The following is a 21,989-nucleotide window of genomic DNA, read 5'->3' on the forward strand; positions in this document are numbered from 1 at the left end:
GATGCTTGAAGGATTGTTCTTTACCTTACCATTTAAACATTTTGACAATCTACGCTAGGTGTGGGTTCTCTTTTCACTGGTTTTCTTTAGACTGCAAGGAGCTTTTTCTACCTGCAAAATAAGGGGTATTTCTCATCTGAGAAAATGTCTTTCAATCACCTGTGTCCTCGTCAATTGCTATTCCGGTGGTTCTGACGTTTCCTGTTGGGAATCCCTATGATGTTTAGCTCCCGTTTGTGTCCTGTGTCCCCCAGCTTATAATCTGTTCTCACATTATTTTTATACACGTGTCTTTCCTGAGACACAGTCTGACGGTGGTGGTCCACATTCCCAATTTGATGGTGTGCCGTTGATTACTCGCTGTACCTCTGTGGAGATGTTAAGTCTACGGTGGCGTTTTTAGTTTCCCTTCTGTCACTCAGCACTGGCTCATTTTCATTTGAGTCTCGTGTCGTCTTGTGATTTCTGCTTCTATGTCACAGAGGCCATCCCTTCCTGGATCCTGAGGATGTCAGATAGGTTTCTACAGGTTTCTTCTAGATCCTCTACTCAATATTGTTGAGGTGTTCCTTTCCTCTCATTGTTTGGGGTATTTCTTTCCCTGTGTAGCGACGTTATTGGATGCTGCCTATGCTGTTGTTGTTATTGTTCTCGTATTTACCGAGCAGAGAGACGTTCCCAAACTCAGAGTCTGTGGGCTGCTTTTGGGACCTCTCTGTCCTGTGGCCGCTATTGCAATTTCCTTCTGGGTTTGATGCTCAAGGCTTCAGAGGCTCTGTCTTGGGATTGTTCTGCTGGATCTGATGGATTTATGTTTTCCCAGTTGGATGGAGTAAGTGCAAATCTACAATCCGAGTGCGCCCCTATCCTTACTGGCCCTGCCATTGCTCTCAGCAATCAATGCTCCACTGCCAACCCTAACCACTTTATACCGGTATTTTTTTGGTGTCTCTGACCCAAAATAGCTCAAGAAGGTGGAAATCAGTAGATAGGAAGGAAAGGTAGCATCTGTAGCTGTGCCAGAAAACAACAAAAATGGAACAAGCTATTAGCTGCTCACTGAGCCGGTAATTACGAAAATTGGGATCTGAATCAAGCTGAGAAGGAGAATGAAAAGTTCCTTCTTACCTTTATCATCTAGAAACCCCAGAGTGGATGTATCCGTCTCTCATTCTAGTATCAACCTTAGAATTTCAACCCTGGATTCTAGAAACAGGTAGGCAGCTAAGCCCAGTTCTCCGCCTTGTAGGGAGTTTACACGTCTTATTTTGCCTTCTTAGATATTGGTTAGAACTTTAGAAAAGCTGTTGAAGAACTGGCTAGTTGGTGATGATAAGGTTAATTTTTGACCCTGGAGAGAGTCACAATTATACTAATAGGACTGTTTCAAAATAATGTACACACAGCTGTTATGTGTTATGCCAATTAGTTGAATCAGCCGGCTTCTAGATCAATTAGCCTCATTCCAGAATTCCACCTGAAAGATTTAGTTTATGCACATAATGTTTCTCACACCGCGCTGGACCTTGGCATGACCTTGCATAGTTAATCAGCATCCCTTCCAGGGAGAAGTATGGCTTTTAGTGACATAAGTAGACTGAGAAGAAGCAAGCCAAGTTACATAGATTCAGGATCAGTATGTAAGTGCAGAAAACCAGGAAGATGAGCAGTGATATCTGCCAGGACACAATTCATTCCTTCTGGAACCTTAAACTATCAAATTCGTATATAGTTAATATTCCCTGACAAATCATATTTACTGAGCTCTTAATAATGTTTGTAGTCATCAGCAAACGACCTCTAATATGTGTCTACTGTAAATTTTGCCCACATTACTTTTTCTTAACTCATTTAAGTATCTTCAAAATGCAGACCAAACAAAACTGAGAATCAATTCCCCTTGGCCTGTAGCACTCTAATTTGGCATGCTTTTATTGTAAGTAGTCCAATCAAAATATTACTTAGAAACTCTCCGCTGCCCTTCGGTGTTTTCAATGGGGATCTGAAGGAGAGTCTCCTGAGATGGCAGCCGTTCCAACGTGAGTAGCTTATTTTAAGGAGAAGGACAGACTTCCAGGTATTGCTGCTATTCTGATGGAGCAGGAGGAAAAGTACAATGGCTCTCAAGATAGTTCCAGGGAGAATGTTCTAGGCCTTTTCTGTTTATCAATAAAACTCCTACATCACCTTTCGGAATATGTAGTATTTCAACTAGAATTTAATATATTCAAAAGTTGTGACCTGCTAGAATAAATCACACTGGGAAATGGCTTTAATATAGCCCAGTGTTATCTATCCTTCCAGAAGATCAGCCCTTCAGCCAGCTGCTGCATGAGGGAAAAGGAGAATTGCTGTTTAATAAAGTCCCTTTTAAAGGGACTGTATTTTTAAAGGGTTGTATTTTCTTTCCATGTTACTTTTCACAGCAGCTAGCACCATCCTTTCCTTTGTTTTCATTTGCTATGTCTTGGGGGAAATCTGGAGTGGTCAGTTACAGACCTCTTACAGGATCTCAAAGACATGAGAGCAAGTTCCAGAGTCGACTCAATTTAAACAGAGACAGCAGAGCTGCCAAAAATCTAGAATTCGAACGATACTTAATTGAAATCAATAAACAGGTGACCACGAATAAAACTAAATAATCCAGACTGTGGGAAATAACATGACATTGAACTATTTTGTTCTTATTGTGGTCAAACCACATAGGAAGAGCACCCCTGAAACACAACGTGTGGGGTTCCCCAGATCTAGGAGACTAGGCAGGTGTCCTGTCAATCATCCTGGGAAGTGGTTCCTCCTGGATCAGGGACCCAGGCAAACCTGGGCTGAGGGATGCCGGGACCTGCTCATCCCTGTGAAGCCAGGGGCAGATGGGCCCAGATCCAGCGGGGGAAGGGCCAGGGGCTGCTCTCGCTGGGAATGGGTGGGATTTCTCCCCCCAACTCTCCTCCCCTTGCCCCCATGAGGCGCACAGAGGCACCCACCCTCTGCTTTCAATCAGAAGCTGTTGCCCAGGTCCAGTGACTCCAGGGCTGCAGAACCTGGGGGAGTGAGGCTGCGGGGTGAGGGGGCCAGGCCTGGCCATTCGGCCTTGAGGAGAGGCTGGCTGTCCCCTCCCGGAGTCTTGTCCCAGTAGGGTGGCTCTATTACAAAGGTCAGCAGTGGTGGCAGCAAGGTGAGGAGACCGAACTGGAACAGCTAAGGAGCTGGTTTGGGAGCCATTAGAGGGCTTCGTACCGGAGAGTGAAAAATCTCAGAAACGGTTGGGAAGGAGGCTCTTTCAGAGGACTCGTGCCAGAGGAATCTGGTCACAGAGAGGATGTGGAATCTCATTTAAAGACAAGTAGATAAAGTCAGTGACAGGATTAGACTTGACCCCTCGCTGCCCCCCAACCTATAGCAGATTAAAAATCTCCAGTATTCAATAACATTAATCTTTTTTTTCATTTCAGATGTTTCTTTTTTCTTAAAATTCCGAGTCTTACTACTTAAAAGACAGCAAACCACTATAATTGTGTTTCTATATCACTCTTTTAAAGTTAGGACTGTCATTAAAAGCGAACCTAGAAGTTGGAGGCCGCGCGTCCCCACAGACACGTCCTCTGCTCTGCGGGCAGGAATTAGCGTGGGCTGGGTCATCACCCCGCGGCATCTGAACTCAGTGCGGACCCCGTGCGGTTTCCTGTGCTGATGTGCAAAGCTCAGTGCAGCACCCAGGATGGTACTGCACGTACATGGGACGTCTGGTCCCGTAGGGCGAGTCATAGAACCCCCCACAGAAGCCACAGAGAAGCCTCAGCCTGCTGCGTTTTACTGCTTAATTAGCAAGTTGTCACAAAGCGGCAGCACCTAAGCTGAGTGACGCATCTTCACCTGTTCACTTACTTTTTATCGGGATAATGAGCTGCGGAATGACAGGAAGGATCTTGTTCCCCCCGTGCTCCAGCATGTCGTGGATTCCTTGCCGAGCAAAAAACTCGTAGGGAAATGTCATTTCACAGAGCCCATCGAAAAACAGAGGCAGGTAATGGTGGTAGTCCAGCTTCTCAATTTCTACCTGAAAGGAGAGAGCAGAAAGGACACGTGAAAACAAGGCCGGGACAGTGTGCGTCCGGGCCAGCTGGGAAGATGTCACCAATTTCGGATGAGCCAGTTCTTCAGGGTTTCAGGAAGACTGTATGAACCAATTCCTCTAACGGCCTGAAATACGTCACCATGTCTGCAGTCTATTGGCATTGAGGTTAAACTCATCGATTTATCAACAGATTACAATCATAAATAATCTACCCTGGAAGCATTTTAGTCTTTGTTTCAGGTTTTTTGTTTTTGTTTTTGGTTAATATTTCCCATTTGGCACAAACGTAATATTGAAAAGAATTCTTGAATCCTGTAGTGTGTATGCTGAAAAGATAGATGTAAGAATATAACGTAAGAGAAAAAAACAAAACAAACTGTTGAAAAGAGATTAGCATCGGGATTTCTAACAAGAATCTAATAGAAAATGCACATAATATATTCTTGTGAATCTGAGAGTGACAGGTACACATGATTAAATGGCTGTTCCCTGGAGCTGGATGACGAGCAGAATGTTGGTGCCATCAAGACAAAACGGGGAAGACACACAGTGGGCTGAACCTGAACAGATGACTGACAACTCAAAATCAAAACATCCCCAATCTCTCTCCTGCTTCTGCCGGGAGCAGAGACATACCCTGTTTCACTACTATGCCCTTCACCCTCCAAGATGCCTCCATGACCTCTTGTCCTGACCTTTGCAACAGTATTCAGCAGCAATGGGGGATGGGAACTAAAATTCCAGAGTTCAGAAAAGAGATGCTGTGTTGGGTTCTGTTCACATGTCTGAGATTTGTTCCAACCAATGTCCTCCACTGTCTAGAGTATCCATGACGTGACTTACCACCTGCAAGGTGACAGAAGTGATGGTGGTCTCATGGCTGAAAGAAGTCAACAGACTCAGACTGAAGATATAACACATCTACGGAGCAAAGGATGCAGCGTTCCTAGTAAGAGTTGCAATTTTTCCTTATTTCCAAGTCCTTATGAATGTACCCAGATTCTAATTATCACCTTATATTACAATTAAGTGAGGAGCCCATCCCGATCACAAGAAGCTCCCTTTTACATGAGGAAGTTTCGATACTGCCCGGCTCCCTCCCAGCCGGAAGGTTCTGGAGTCTCTTGCCACATGCATGCCTGTTTCTGGGTGTGACTAACGGGTAACACCCTCACCACATTCCTGAATGTTTACTGGGAGTCTCCATGAATCAAATGTCCTACAGTTCCCCAAGCAGGAGGTCTGTTCACCTGCTCATGAGCTTCCCAGCCAACCAAGGAAATAAGCTGTCAAGGGTCAAATGTTCATGCCCTCTTGAAAGTGGAGCTTGGAAAATGAACCCCAAATGGAGGTACACACAAACGTTAATTGTGTTTTAGATTCCATGTATATTCATAAAACTTGTTTTATTCAAAGTAAAAGTTTATGGGATATTTGTCTAGGACCAGTTTTCTCTAGGATATTTGTATATTTGAAAAATGTTTCAGAGTATTATTTTGTACAATTTAAAAATAATTTGTTGCTACATCATTCAGCTCCAAAAGATACAATGTTGTTTGTATCTATAGCTTTACCTTGTAACCTAACCTCATAATAAATGTGTCATCTGTCCTATATTTTTATTTAATTGTTGATATGTTTTTCTAATTCTCTTTCTTTTTGCCTAGTGTGGCACTTGTGTCTTTTATAAGTAGCAAATCACTAAATTTTATACTTTAATATGTTTAAGACTGTTTTTAAATATATTAAGTCATTCACATTTATGCCAATGTGTAGATTAACTTCTGTCATCTGATTTTTTGGTCAATGGTTGTTGCTTTTCATTTATTTCTTTTACTTTGTATTTGAGTTTTGACTGTTTTATTTACTTTTTTGCAATTTTGCAGTTATTTGAAAGATAAGGCAGCCTGTTTAAATGTTTTATTGCAACTATCTCACAGCTGTCTCAAATATTTTAAAACATTTATCTTGCTTTGAGAAGCAAGTTACAAATCTACGAAGATTGTTGATATGTCAGATTTTTCTTAGAATTCTGTTGATTTTTTTTCTTTGTACAATTTGGGGCAAGAATACTAACAACAATAATAAAAGCAACAATAAAAATGCCAATGTTTATGACACCAGACACTGTTATAAATACTTACATGTATTAGTTCATTTAAACCTCATCACAACTCTAAGATATAAGTATTATTAGTGTCCCAGTTTTCAATAAGGGGAAACTGAACACAGAAAGGTTTAGTTAACTTGCCTATGGTTTGTAGCTAGTAAGTTCTGAACTGAAGCATTCTGACTGCAAGACATGCTACTTCCTCTCAGCTATGTTGTTAGGCACATCAAGAGTCAGCACTGTTATAATTGTCTGGTAAGTTGTTCCATTTATCCTCATGTCCTTATCCTGTTTATTGTTATTAACGCAGTTTGTAATAGCCCGACCTAATATTAATATTGCTATCACTTGTTTGTCCATCATATCTTTTTCAATCCTTTTACTTTCTTCCTCTGACATCATGTTTTAAGAGTGTCTCTTCTAATTGGCTGATAGCTAGAGATGTTGTTTCCCCTCCCATTTTACAATATGTCTTCAAAAAACAAATACTGAGCACAGACATGATTCTTATTCTCAAAACTTTTTTTAAAAAAAGAAAAGAAACATTATGATAAAGGATGAATGGAGAGAAAAAAAAGAGGGAGCAACTGAGAGACAGCAGAATTGAATAAAAGACTGAGTGAGAGAGATTGAAAAAGAAAAATATCTTTATGTCTTTAACTCCTCCTAGCTCACTGACCACAGCAGTTTTTTCCTACCAGAAATTGTCTTTTTGTGAGTTCCTTCTGACCTGTTTTTCAGTTATTTGGCATACCTACTATCACTGCAGTCTGTTGCCTTAACAATGGACTAACTTGCCCTTTTATTTTGAGGTCACAAACTTTTTTAAACACTATGAATGTTGTTCTAATTGATATAGGGTGACATTTTTAAATGTAAGTTTCTTTCCTGCTTGCATACCTTCTAGAGTTCCTCTTTTTTATTATTATAATAGTGTTTCAGTTGATGAATTTGGCCTATGCCTTGGGAAACCTTCTTACATTCCATTTACAATCAAGAGATTTATTGTGTGTGTGTGTGTGTATGTGTGTGTGTGTGTATTTTGTTTTTAATACTATATATGACTTCTCTTTAATGTATTTTTTTTCCAGATGAGTTCCTTCTAGATACTGTACCATTTTCACGTTGTCCATAGTAAGGCTGGCTGTGCTTCCTCATTCCCCTTCCCTCTTGAACCTCTTTCTACCATTTCACTGCACTTTCTTTTACATAAGTCATCATGACCTTCATTTTGCCTCATCCTCCATTCTCTTTTCTGTGCTCATCAGCACAACACAGTTGACCTAGTGAAGCTGACTTATCTCAGCCTTCTGACATCACAGTCCCCAAATTGGGGGTCATCCTTGATTTCCTCCTTCAAATCCTGGGTTCAGTCCATCAGCAATCCCATTCATTTTCTCTCCAAATAAGTCTTTATTTTATTCCCTTTTCACCATTTTGCTCACTCCCAGCTTAGTCCAAGCCACCGAACTTGTCTTACCTGGATTGCTACCACTGCCTCCTAACTGATCTCCCTGCTTGTAGTTTCGCCTCCCTGTTTCCATTCTCCATACATTTGGGTCCCGCCCTGCTGCTGGTCCTGACTGAAGTCCTACCAGGGCCTCCCTGATCTGGCCCCCCAGTCCCTTTGCTCCACATCGTCCTCCTGCAAGCACTGTTCTCTGCAGACACTGGTGCTTTTGGTTCCCCAGGCCAGTCTAGCCTCACTCATTCCTTTTTAAAGACTTTCTGTGAATATACTTTTCCCTACTTTGCTAGACCTTTTCATTGCTGGCAACTGCTTTAATCTAAATTTCAGTTCAGTGAGGCCCTCTTACCACTGCATCCCGCCCTGTCTGATTTTCTTTGTGGCCCTTATCATTTATTCATTGCTATTTTTTAGTTCTGTTGTTCAGGGAGCTTGTCATTGCCTAGAAAGGTATTTGGCACACAATAGATGAATGCTCAGTAAGCACATGTTGAATTTTCATCCTGACCTTTTGAATCTACCCTGTGTTAACTCTTTGAGAGGCATACCCAGCTAAGGAACAATGGCAGATGATGCATGACCATCTCTAGACCTTAGGCTGGGACCATGGCAGAGTGTGCAGAGGGCCGGGCAGTGAACAGTGACCCTGTAGCATGAAGGAGTACGTAAGTTTCTATAAATTTATGTATTCTATAATTTCATGCATTCTACAACTATAATGCTATGTTTACTCCATTAGGATTATAGTGATTATGTACATTTCAGGAATTTTATGAGTATTTTAATAGATTATCAGGATGAGCTTCTTGATGCCTCTATTTACACCCATTTCACTGGAAATCACTGAGGATTCAATCTGCTATTCTGTTTACTTTTAAAACTTCAGGAGGAAAAGTTCTGGTTTTCATAGTATCAAAAGCAAACTTATGAATGTATAAAGAATATATTGGTAATAATGATACAATAATCTGCTTTTAAAAAAATCTCAATGTTGAGAATAATTCAAGATTAAAAGCAACATTGAAAGAAGACATACATTAGGAGATTCATTGTTTATCTTTGTGTGTGTATTTGTCACGTGACAACTACTATCCTTTAACGTTCTTTTGAATCGCTGGCTTCGTTTGTCCACTTAGATTTATGAAAGGTCATTTTTACTGTTATTTAACAAGAAACCTTTTTCAGTTTTGTAAATTATTTTGCTCTTAAGATAACTTGTTAAACAAACAAATATTACTTACACTTTATATTTCTTTACTATTACCATAAAATAGTAGTTTTCAAACTTTTATAAAATGTAGGAATATTTGAAGCTTATATAAGCTTATATAAAAAAATCCAGAATTCAAATATAGGAATATTTGAAGCTTATATAAGCTTATATAAGAAATCCAGAATTAAAAGGCAACTGTGCAAAGCGGGACACAGAACATGGAAAAATAACTTCTGGAGTCCAGACGAAAGCAAATGCGAGAATGTTACCACTTGCGTCATCCAGGTACATGGGACGCCACAGAAAAGGCCACCCGACCTAAGACTTACCAGACACCCTGTAACAGAGTCACATGAGGAAGATTCAATAGACCAGTGAGCATGGGAACAAGCTCTGAAACCAGCAACTAGAAATAGCAGAATAAAATCTGAAAAGAAATATTTTTAAAATGCTTAAAACATAGAAATCTATTTTACTTCAAAAAAGAACTAAATAAAACTTCTAGAAAAGAAATTCTAGTATAACTAACTTAAAAACCCAGTTGCTAGGTTGACTAGTATTAGACTGACGAGAGCTGCAAAGAGAATTAGGGCCTGGATCAAAGAGCCGAGGGGCCATGCAGAGGCAGTGCAGGGAAGTAAGGCGACAGGCAAGATGGCAGAGACATCCCAGCCTGAGATGCTCCCACCTGTCACTCACGGGAACTCAGAGAGCACAGAGGGTGTACCAAGGCAGTAAGTGAAGAAATGATAATCAAGAGTTTTTCATAATAGAAGAAAGATGTGCATCTTCAGATTGAAGACGCTTATCTTTTCATAAAAACTATACAATTCCAAAGTCAAGAAAATATTTCAAAGCAACTAGAAACAAAAGACAGGTTGCAAATAAAAGATCAAAATTAGACTGAAATGACATGTCTCATTAACAAAATGGAGGCCAGGAGACAGGGGCAAATTCTCTTAAGATGGTGAAAGAACAAAAACTGTTTATCTACAATGCAGCACTCAGCTAAACCATCGCTCAAAAAACAAGACAAGGTAAATGTATTTGACCAAAACTGAGACGTTTTTGTTTTTCTTTTTGGCCATGGAGCATGGTCCTTATCAAAGGATAAAATTTATTAAAAAGTAAGCTGAACACAGGACAAAGAAGTGATGAGATGCATGAAGTAATAGTGAACACAATGTGGAACACATTGATAAGATTAAATAAATATTGACTATAAAAGTTAACATAATCAATTCTGGTGGGTTTAGAAGCAATAATAGTAGAAAGGAAAAGTAGAAAAGATGAGAGGAAGGTGAGCTGAATCAAAGGGCGTTACATTGACAGGGATGAGGACAGAGTTGTCGATTAACTTTAGACTTAAGTAGTTAAATATATTAAAGTGCAAGGGTATCCATTAAAAGAATAGGAATATAATCCACTTCCAAGAGAAAAGAATGTAGTAGAAAGATTGAATGAAGCTTTATTGATCCAACAGAAGGATGGTTAAACATCCCACCTGCCCCCAGGAAAACACATAGAGAGGAGAAATTATGTAGGATGAATTCAGACATATAAATAATTATAGTAAGTATAAATGGATTAAATTTGTTTTTTAAAAGATTCTCAAAAGGGGGAAATATACTTAAGTTATGGGAAACACATTCAAAATATGACAGAAACAGGTAGAAAATACAGGTATAGTAAAACAATAAGTATGATGTGGGATGAAGTCCTGGAAGAGGCATTGCTTTATCAAAGGGTACACATATTCACAATTTTGATAGATGTTTCTAAACGGTGCTATATAGGGATGGTACCAAGTTATATTCCTAGTAACAATAAATGACAGTACCTGTTCTTTTTTTATTGCCTATCCAAAGGGAATTGCCCATGATTTTTGAGAATATTATAGGTAAAATAAATTTTATGATATTTCACTACATTTTAGCATTGTTTCAACTTGTATTTTTATTACTGTGAATATATTTTTAAAGTTTTTGTTGGTGGCCAAGACATGGAAACAACCAAAATGTCCTTCGATAGATGAATGGATAAAGAAGTTGTGGTATATATACACAATGGAATACTATTCAGCGGTAAGAAAAGATGAAATAGGACCATTTGTGACAACATGGATGGATCTTGAGATTCTAATGCTAAGCGAAATAAGTCAGACAGAAAAAGCAGAGAACCATATGATTTCACTGATATGTGGTATATAAACCAAAAACAACAAAAGAACAAGACAAACAAATGAGAAACAAAAACTCATAGACACAGACAATAGTTTAGGGGTTACCAGAGGGTAAGGGGGTGGGGGGTGGGTGATGAGGGTAAGGGGGATCAAATATATGGTGATGGAAGGAAAACTGACTTTGGGTGGTGAAAACACAATGTGATTTATAGATGATGTAATACAGAATTGTACATCTGAAATCTATGTAACTTTACTAACAATTGTCACCCCAATAAACTTTAATTGAAAATAAAAAGTTTTTTGTGTATCTTTTCCTGTGAATTGTATTTTTATATTCTTTGACTTTCTTTTTTTTCTGCTGAGGCATTGGCTTTTTTTAAGCTCTTTGATATTAGGGAGATTCATATTTTGTGTGTAATAGGAGTTTCAATTTTTTTTTTTTTTTGCTGTGCAGGGTTTTTTTTCTTTCTTTCATGTTTTAGAATCTATTAATCATTTATGAATTCTGAATTTCCAGTCATCATTAGAAAGGGTTTCCTCCATTTTCTATCAGAAAGAATAGAAACTGTTAGAAAAGATCATTTATAATAGTTTGTTCTAGTATGTTTATGATTTCTTTTCTTTATATTTAAATCAATAATCTACTTGTAAGTTTTCCTGGTATAAGGTGAGAGGTATGTTTCCAACTCGTAACTTATTTCCAGCTAGCTACTTAGTTGTCCAGTGTATTTATGGAATAGTCTCTCACTGATTGGAAGTATCATTTTATCATAAAGCTGTATATCTTGCCTTTTCTTCTGTTTTATTGGCAAAACTGACTGACTACTAATCCACAAAGTAAGTCTCATGAATTCCAAAATCTGTCATATGTGTCATATTTTCTGAAGAAAATTAAATAACAAATCATTCACTAAAAGACAGCCAAACTTTTAACCCCCACACATTTAGAAATTTAAAAGCATTTTTAAATAACTAGCAGATGAAAAGAAAATCATTATGAAAATGACAACATTTAAAAAATTAAATCACTACGAAATCATTTAACCTTAAAAAATAGAAAAATGCCCACTTATCCAGACTCTTTTTAAGAACAGAAAAAGAACAAAAGCTATACAAGTTACTAAAGAAGTTACTATACATGAGCCTAGCATACTCATGACACTAAAATCAGATAATGACAGTCCAATCTCACTTCCTCAAAATTAAATAGTACAAAAATGGAATTCAACAGTATGTTAAAAATCATGGCCAACCAGGCTGTATTGCAGAAATATCAGAATATTTCAACATCATGTTTAAATTTTTAGATTAAAGGTAGAAAAAATGAAATCCCCTTACCAGATGCTGACAAAACATTTAATAAAATTATTCACTGGAAAAATAAAAACTCTAAGCAAAAACCTACAGCAAATATCCTTTTATGGTGGGACTTTAGGACCATTCCCCTTATAGTTAGAAAGGAGACAAGAGGACACCACCAACACTTTTATTCAAAATTGTACAGGATGGTCTAGCTAATGCAGAAAGATAAGAAAAATATGCATGAAGATTGGAAAAAGTAGAAACAAAACTGTTATTTGAGGATGACATGACTGTCCCCATAATACACCCAGAGAATCTACAAACAAATTTAATTAATAAGAAAGTCCAGAAAATTGCTGCATAAAAGATCAACACGCCAAAAATAGCAGTATTTCTATATGCCATTAAAAATGACTTAAAAAATATTTTTTAAATTGTTTACAACAGCAAGAAATGAAGGAAAACAAACCTGTTAGGGTAACTGGTAATAAAATTAACGATCAGTTATGTAAGACTTACGGAGACAATTATGACAGATTAGTGACAAGGTAAATGGAAGACGGCAGAGCAGTCTACGGATAAATGAATACATTGACCACAGTCAAGGACGGGCAGACTCAAACTCATAAAGATGGTGATTCTGCCTAACTTTATCTATAAATACAACAGAAATTCAAGGCTCGTTTTCTGTTCTTCAAGAGAGAAGCTGAGGGGGTTGAGAGGTTCAGCGACATGCCTGAGACCACCTTGCAGGTGTGGCAGGTGAGGATTTGCACCCAGAGCTGTCTTCCACTGACCTGCTCACATTTCACTACCTTGAGGCTCCTTTTACTACAGATACTGATGGCTCTGTGGAATTAATAGCTGGAAGCTATTAATTACTGAGTAACAAATCTGCACTTGCGAATGGAGAATCAAAGTCTTTTAAGGAATAACCTTATTTTCAGTTTGTGTCAAAAATGCTAAGAAGATTGCTAAAGGTCAGTTGTAAGCAGATCTCGAATTTATGCACACTTAACCTTTATTACCCAGAAACGGTGTGTTCCTAACTGCAGCAGTCAATGAATGATACTTTCAAGTGTAATAAATAAAGAAGACATAATCCCTTGTTCTATAGCTTTAGACATTGCCACCTTCCATCACCTGTCACACACTTAAATAAATTTTCTGAAACTTTGAAAATAGCATGTTTCTTAACCCAGGGGGGATAAAAAGGAGCAATACGCCTTCAAAGGTTTTCTTTCCTTTATCACATTTCTGTATAATGCTAAAAATAGTATAATTTTTGTCAAAGGTAGAGAGGAATAATTATATTTTGGGAAAACAAATGTCATAAAGTAGAGAAACTAGAAACATATGATAGGTCTGAAAAGTGCTGACAGAGTTTTAGGAATTGGAACAGAGTTAGAAACAGACTATTTGTGGCTTTTACCACTAGTGTTAATTGTAAAACACGGCATTATTTTACAAAAAAACTGTCCCTGAATTAGATAATGTACTGTGAACTTCAATACTCTCAACCAAATAAGTGCAATTAAAGAGGTTGGGAAAGAATTAATTCAGGTGAAGTAAATGCCATGAAGCAATTTTAAGAAGAAATTATGATAGTGGTATTGACTGTCTCTTATGTCAGCATGTAATTTTGTTATGTATCTATTTTGCAGGGATTAGTTACAGATTCATTAAAGTTCTTTATACTCAGGAGTTGTTATATTTCTTAGTCCAATTTCACCAAAGAAACAAAAGCAAAAAGCATGCTGACGTGCTACACTACTTACAGTGCTCTGCTGAATGTCAGGGAGAGGTGAGGGGAGTCAGTGGGTAGGAAGAAAGATGAAGGCGTGTTTGGAGAATTATGACTTGTTTCCTCGGATTCAAGGTTACAAGGGTCCCCTTTTCTCCACCTACTCACTGACACTTATCTTTTGATAACAGCTGTCTTAACGAGTGTCAGGTGATGTCTCATTGCAGTCTCATTGCATTCCCTGGAGGATTAGTGATGTTGAGCACCTTTTCATATACCTGTTGGCCATTTCATGTCTTTTTTTTGAAAAAAAAAAATGACTGTTCAAGTCCTTTGCCCATTTCAAAATTAGGTTATCTACTCATTTTTTTGCTATTGAGGTGTAGGGGTTCTTTTTACATTTTGGACATTAATCCCGTATCAGATACAGAGTTTGCACATATTTTCCTCTGTTCCATAGACGATCTTTTTATTTCATTATCTCTTTTGCTATACTGAAGGCTTTTAGTTTGATGTAGTTCCACGAGCCTATTATTGCTTTTGCTGCGTGTGCTCTTAGTGTCATATCCAAGAAATCATTGCCAAGACCAGAAGTTGTCGAGAAGTTGTCCCCCATGTTTTCTTCTGGGAGTTTTACAGTTTCAGGTCTTGTTTTTAAGTGTTTAATCTATTTTCAGTTCAGGCATCTATCTACCCCATTTCCCTGAAAATAAGACCTAGCCGGACCATCAGCTCTAATGCGTCTTTTGGAGCAAAAATTAATGTAAGACCCAGTATTATATTACATGTTATGTTATGTTATGTTATGTTATGTTATGTTATGTTATGTTATGTTATGTTATGTTATGTTGTTATGTTCCGTTCTGTTCCATTACGTTATGTTATGTTACGTTATGTTATGCTATATTATATTATACCTGGTTTTATATTATAGTAAAATAAGACCGGGTCTTATATTAATTTTTGCTCCAAAAGCTACATTAGAGCTGATTGTCCGGCTAGGTCTTCTTTTTGGGGAAACACAGTATCTATCTATCTATCTATCTATCTATCTATCTATCTGTCATCCATCCATCCATCCATCCATCCATCCATCCATCCATCTATCTATAGATGTACTCTGTCCCTCCCTCTATACATACATCTTTTAAAGAAATGACAACATCACAGTGGAGTAAAAGATGCCAGGGAAAATGAAGATATAGGAGTGAATGTCTAGGGGAAGAATCATCAGCTAATAGGCTACAGCAGAGGGCCGTCAATTGTGGTATTGGCCCAGAAGTCAGGCTGAAAATGACAGAAGGATATATATGTAAGGAAAAATTATAGGCTATTTTGCAGGGTTGGATGATTAATTGGACATGGGGAATAAAGAACATGACATAACATATATAAGAGCTAGTTTTCCAACACGTGGGACAGGTGAGATGATGCTGATGTTGTCAGGATGACAGAGCTCAGGCAGGGATGGCATTACAGGCTGTAATGTCAGTTTGAGGTGTAGCCCATGGCACCTGTGGGTGGACATGGCCAAAGAGGTAAAATATGCATTTGGGGTCTTGGGAAAGGGTCAGTACTAGTAAGACAGATTTCAGAGTCATTTTGTACTGATCATGGTCTTTTACGTGCAAAGCAAGAAGCTACTCCAGAGAACCTGTGGGGACTGTCATTAGCCTGGAGAACAGAAGAGGCGGTCAAGGAGCTAAAAGAATCGTGCAGGACAACCAGCGTTCATGAGCTTTACAAGAAAGAAAAATATGGCCTGAACTCCCCACTAACCTTTTAAAGAAGGAACAAATGATTATTACAGAAACTGACAAAGTATATGAAATTAGGTGTGGAAATTGTGAAAGACACGTCAGGGTACGAATCGTTTTGTGGCAATATAAGAACGATTTTTCTCAATGGGATAGGAATATTTCCAAAGGAACTTGAACCATCTCAAGAAGAGACAACAACAGTTACCACTTAGAAAGTCCCTCTGTCCCTGTCCTTGAGTTCTGCCAGGCCTGTGCACAGCCGGCACACTTTCTTCATTTGTTCAACACTGGGGGTGGGAGAGAGTGGTCGTGAGCAGATGAGACTGCCGCAGAAGACCGTTCAGTTAAAAATACCCCCACCAATTTATCAATGGAGATTTTAGTTCATTGCTTCTTAGAAACAAAATGCCTTTGGGTATGGCTCAGCTCACATGCTGTTTATACCTTATAGCGTAACTAAAATCAGAAGATCTAATTCCTCCTCTCTAAGTCCTGAAAGAACTGGACTGTGGAACTGGGTGAAGTGAAAAGAAAGGGGAAGTAATTTTGATGCATGGAACATTTCAAGGACTCAGCCATCGATGGAGGAACCCATGTGAGAGGTTTTGGGGACATGCCACCAAAGCACTAAAAAGTGTGTCCGCTAGCCTGATCATGTTTGGGCACGTGTAAGAGGAGCTGCTCAGGTGTGCTGTGGCTTCTGGGTCGGGACGGAGGCATGGTGGAGGGGTGCAAAGGGCACAGGTTCCATAGTAGTCACAGCTCCCCCACACCCAGCAGATGATCACAGGCAAAATACTCAGTCCCTCATCTGTAAACCTGGACAATAACAGGACCTACCTCCCATGAGATGTTGTGAGTTAATGTACAGAGGAAGCAGGCACAATGCCTAGTAATAGAGGGGTCAGTAGATGGAAGCTAGGAAAGAGCCACGGGGAAGACCTCTGTTGTTTTCATGACCGAGCCATTTCTTTATAAGCTGCAACTGTCAGCCTACTTCCTCCACATTCACCATATCCTTTCAAGTTTGCTCCGTTCCCTTTGCCGAGGGGAAGAAAAATCGTCCTTGGGGTATGCCACCATTTTCTTAAACAATTCTGGTCCTGCTGTCATTTCATTTAAAGTGATGGAAGAACAGAAGTCGTTTGTGAAGGACGCAGAACGCGGAGCCCTGAGAGCTCACAGGTTAAGGCCCGGCACATGTCATCTGCCAGAGATCCAGGGGACTTCCAAGTAGGTCAGAACATCTCTCTATAAAAATGACACCATCTTTTTGGGTTTGTGTGGTTTAACAATAGATATAGAGGACAAAAACACAAAATCCTGAAAATTTTGTCTTTATGAGCAAAGCATGTACTTTGTTAAAATGTATCTTGAGTATAGACAGTAATGTTAATAAAATAACTACAAATATGTATATAAGCTGGTTACATAATAGTAAATAAAATGGTCAATATTGCATTTATCAACAAAAGCCTGTCAGTTTTTTAATACAAAAATTATCGGCCTCGTAGAGTCTCTGCTTCAGAGTTTACCCTTGAACCATATGACTAAGAGTTCTTTTACAGTCAACATGATTATTACAATCAAGTGATTTTGACATTTTAGAATTTTATGCTAGTGACACATGGCAGAAATATACAATCTGTGCACCGGGTTGTAATTCCAGAAACAAGAATCTGAAATCGCAATCTCCAAGCAGAGTTTTAAAAATGTTACTGATTTCTTTGTCATAAGAAAAGACTTGAACTTCTTAGTACCTGAGAAAAAGAGTGTTTCCTTTAACTCAGTTGAAGGTTACAGAGAAATTTCAAAATCACACAGAGTGGAAGGGTCATTCTCGTTCTTCTCATTATGCAATTTGAGGAATTGGCATCTCTCTTCCTCAAATGAACTCTGCCTTTTCCACATCTGTTAAGACAGTTTCTTTAGAGATCAAGCATTGCTATTAGGATGTTCTCCACAATTCTGCTCTTTCTAGCTCTCAGTTCTGTGCATCACCTTTTCTCTCTGCTCCTGGGGTCCCTAGACCTTGTGCTTACTGCCTTTTGTTACTAACTTGGCACAGCCACTTATGTAAATAGTGCCATACCTTCATGTTCAGCCGCAAAAGGTTTCAGAAGAAAAGTCTGTGCACTCCCTGAGGGCAGGGGCCTATTTGGTTCACCACTGAGACCTGATACCACCTGTCACCCAGGAGTCAAAATCTGCTGAATACATGGATTCTTTTTACTTTGGGAGTAAAGCAAACACTCTAAAGCAAAGATTGCTGAATACTTATTTCATGGTACAACAAATATGGTCAACTAAGATAACCATATGCAAAACATTTAATTTTCAGTCAGAATTTGGAATATATTCAAGCACGTGGGATTCATAATTGGATTGCCAACCTTGAAGGAGTCTGTGTTCAAGTGTGTCAGTTGGCATGGAACACGCCTTTGCACGCAGCTCAGAGAGCCTCCCTTGTGCTTTCTAGGGAGAGCTGAGCCTGGCGGAATCAGTGTGCTTTGCACATGCACGTAGGGCACTTGTTATTTACACATTAACTTACATTCTGTCACCCTCCCTAGATTGTGGGCACTGGAGGCCATATCCCCTCCAGTTTCTGATCTGTAAGTTTGCATATGAACTGCAGGTACATGAGGAACAGGCCGCCTCATGTTTGCGGAATGAATCTATGAGCACATTCTGAGATGGTTCCCTACCCACTCTTCTCTCATTCCCTCTCAGAGTGCAGCCAGATCCTCCTCGTCACTCAGATCCAGTACGCCCTTCCCAGACGTGCACAGGGCTCATGCTGTGGGCTACCCCGTCAGTGTCCCCACAGCGCCTTTCCAGCTCACGGTCCGACATGTCGCTCTCACAACCTAAGTTCCAACTACACCCAACAGCTTACTCTTTGCCAATATGTCCCACTTCCCATATGCCTCTAGCACCTTCTATTTAGATGTTGATCTAGTCATTCATACGAAGTCCTACCAAGGCCGTGTGCTTTCTATATAATACTAGTGAAGAAAACAGTTTGGATCCTCAATCCTAACACTTCCCCTGCCTCTGCCACTTATTACAGTGGTACCTTGGTTTTCGAATGTCTCCGTTGACCAACATTTACAAACGCCGTAAATTTTACGGATCTACGGTACCATCAGATAGTAAAATTCACGCTACATCTGCAGTTTTAGGGGTTGATTTTAAAGGTCTGGAACGGATGAATCCATTTTGCATTACTCTCTATGGGGAACCCGTGCCTCGGTTTTCGAACGTTTCAGAAAGTGAACGGTCTTCGGAACGGATTGCGTTAAAAAACAGAGGTACATTATACGTGCACGTCCTTGTGTGAGTCACCTCAGTGTCCTCATCAAATGGGGAATGACAACAGAATATACTTCAATGGTCTGTGGTAAATAATCCATTAGTTCATTCACGCAAACCGTCCAGAACCATGTATGTGTTAATCATGATTATTATCACTTTGCTCCATTGTAACAGTATCAGGCGCATTATAATTACATGATTGATTGTTACACGAGTGCCCAAATATTTACCTACTCAAAAATAGGAACTGCATCTCCTGCTGCCTTTCTTGTTGGAGTAGAGGAACAGGAGGAAGTGCCTCCCAGCTGGGAAGGGGAGGTAGAGGTAGGGGCGAGGGGAGATGAAAAGCTCGTGGGCAGCATTAGGGCCCCAGAGCCTCCTACTCATGATCGAAGCCCTGTGTGCATGCGTGTGTGCGCGTGTGTGCGTGCATGTAGGCATGAGTGCCTGTGTACCTCTGTGTACATGCACTGGTGTGTGGCGTAAACAACAAGAGAGGGCTGAGGGGCATCCCAGGGGGCATAAGTGTACTGGAAGAGGAGGGTGGTTGCCTGTGGTACTTGGCTTCTCAGGTCACAGCCCAGGGAGGTTTCCAGTCACCGTAGAGGCTGGAGGAGATGGGGCAGGGTCGCAGACATGGCTGAATCCCAGCAGCATCCTGGGAGCTCAGCTGTGGGGTCCAGTCAGCGGCTTAGCTTCAGAAACAGTCATCAGGCAGTGTCAATGCCGAAAGAATAGACCGAGCACCAGTGCCAACCTTGGACACCTCCACAACAGATATGACAGAGGCCCCCACCCAAGGACGGCAGGAGATGACCTACAGGCTCAACTGCATGTGTGGGTGCGAGAAGAGGACAACTTGAGGTTGATTCCAGACATTCCACGCTGCTTGTATGAGCCCATCTAAGCTTCCTTCTGCACCCAGGTGATGCCAAAGGGAATGGAAGGAAGGAGCAAGGGAAGAGAAACAGGATCAGTTCCAAATGCCTCACTCTCCCTCCTCTCCCACACCCCGGATCCCAGGAGTGGAAACAGAATCTTCAAAGCAAGAAGAGAACAATTGCAGACTATAAAGAGGGTTACAGCGCTTTGCACATAGAAGGTGTTTATTTCCATCACCACTCATTACCTCACTACACGTGTACACACAGAATGCGCGTGCACACACATACACACACAAACACATACACACACACAAACACACACACACTTGTTCACAATTTGCCTTTCTCACTAGATCTGTCTCTATGTCTGCTTCATATCTGGCCTAGAACTTAGCATGTCACAGGGTCTGTTAAAAAGTTCTGGATGGATGGATGGATGGATGGATGGATGGATGGATGGATAGATGGATGGATGAAAAAAACAAATGAATGAATAAATTGCTCTTTAGTTAATCTACTCCACCTTCTCTGGATCAAATGTCCTCTCTGTTAATGTGTTTTTCTGGGAATTTCTGCAAAATATGTCAAGCGAGTATTTGTTTCAGACCTCCTGGATTTAGTCATCTGGGAACAACACTTCATTTTGCATGACTTTAAATCATGCATTTCAATCCCCTTTTGGTTCACAAGTGAGCACCAGAATTCCATTTAGGGTAAAACGACTCGCCCAAAGGCAGAAAGTGATTGAATTGCTCACTCATCAATCCTAACTTATTTAGGCTCATTGTTCTTTTTTCAACTGAAAGGGGCCTTTGATTTCATTTAGTCTCCAGCACTTTTAGTTCATGAAACGTGTCACACAGGCCCAGATTGTTGGGTCCATTAGATCCCGCCTCGTTCCAGGGTTATGTGTTATGACCCACAATATGCAGCCTGGCAGTTTCCCGAATGCCGCTGTTTGTCTGCTTCGTCACAGTGTATAGTCACATTACAACTCTTCTCAAGGCCGGCAACATGGGAAACAGGAAAGCTACGGAATCCCTTAGTGCCACTTCCCGACAGCCTACATAGTTTTCACATATAGAGAGAGAAAAAATAGAAAAGATTGAACACAATAGGTTTTATGCTTCAGATACTTAAGCCGTCCATCTTTCAATGTACTATTAGCATTAGCAACTAATTTTAGTAGATGGATTCTGCAAATTTGAGATTATCTTAGTGAATTAAAATATCAATCATGTTATCATGATATGGCACCACCCAGAGTCATTACAATTAAAGTTATCAATGCCTCTATTGTCATTGCTCCCAGTGGGTGCCCTAAATGTGTAATGGCTGGCTCTCTCGGGGGACAGCAACTCTGATTGGCAGCATTTGTTGATTTTGGTGGTAAAGACTCCCACCATGGCCAATTTCATGCTACCAATTTGAAACCACGGAAGGTGGAGGTGGGAAGAGAAGCGTACCATCAGCTCTCAGAAGCTGTAAGAAAAATGATGTTGTGACTCACTGTATTGCAAAAGGATTTTGACTAATTCTAGACATATGAAGAAATACACTGCATACACACACACGCACACACACACACACCATGTTTCCCCCAAAATAAGACCTAGCTGGACAATCAGCATTAATGCATCTTTTGGAGCAAAAATTAATATAAGACCCGATCTTATATCATATTACATTATGTAAGACCCAGTCGTATATATACACACATATCCATGTACACCACATAACTTGATTGGCTGTGTGAAGCCACCAGGTGCTCACACTGTCTCCTGACCGCCCTGACATTCTGACTTAATGTAACAGCACATGGGCTTCCGATCATGCATTTGACATCAGAAAAAGATTTCATCTCCTTCATTCTAAATGAAGTAAAAAAGAACTGAATATAAAAAGAAACAGGAAAATGCAAGCCAAGAAC

General features: G+C 39.9%; 1 protein-coding gene across 3 annotated transcripts in view; it reads right to left on the minus strand.

Moving 5' to 3' along the window:
• The window catches only part of PACRG (parkin coregulated), a 480,352-nt gene that overhangs the window by 247,233 nt on the left and 211,130 nt on the right, over positions 1 to 21,989 (minus strand). For all 3 annotated transcript variants that reach the window (XM_081044897.1, XM_081044896.1, XM_081044898.1), the window contains exon 3: positions 3,886 to 4,057. In XM_081044897.1, the coding sequence (XP_080901023.1) occupies positions 3,886 to 4,057 (172 nt within the window). The remainder of the gene's footprint in view (positions 1 to 3,885; positions 4,058 to 21,989) is intronic.

The sequence above is a fragment of the Rhinolophus hipposideros genome (assembly GCF_964194185.1).
Source record: "Rhinolophus hipposideros genome assembly, chromosome: 3".
In the NCBI taxonomy this organism is placed as follows: Eukaryota; Metazoa; Chordata; class Mammalia; order Chiroptera; family Rhinolophidae; genus Rhinolophus; species Rhinolophus hipposideros.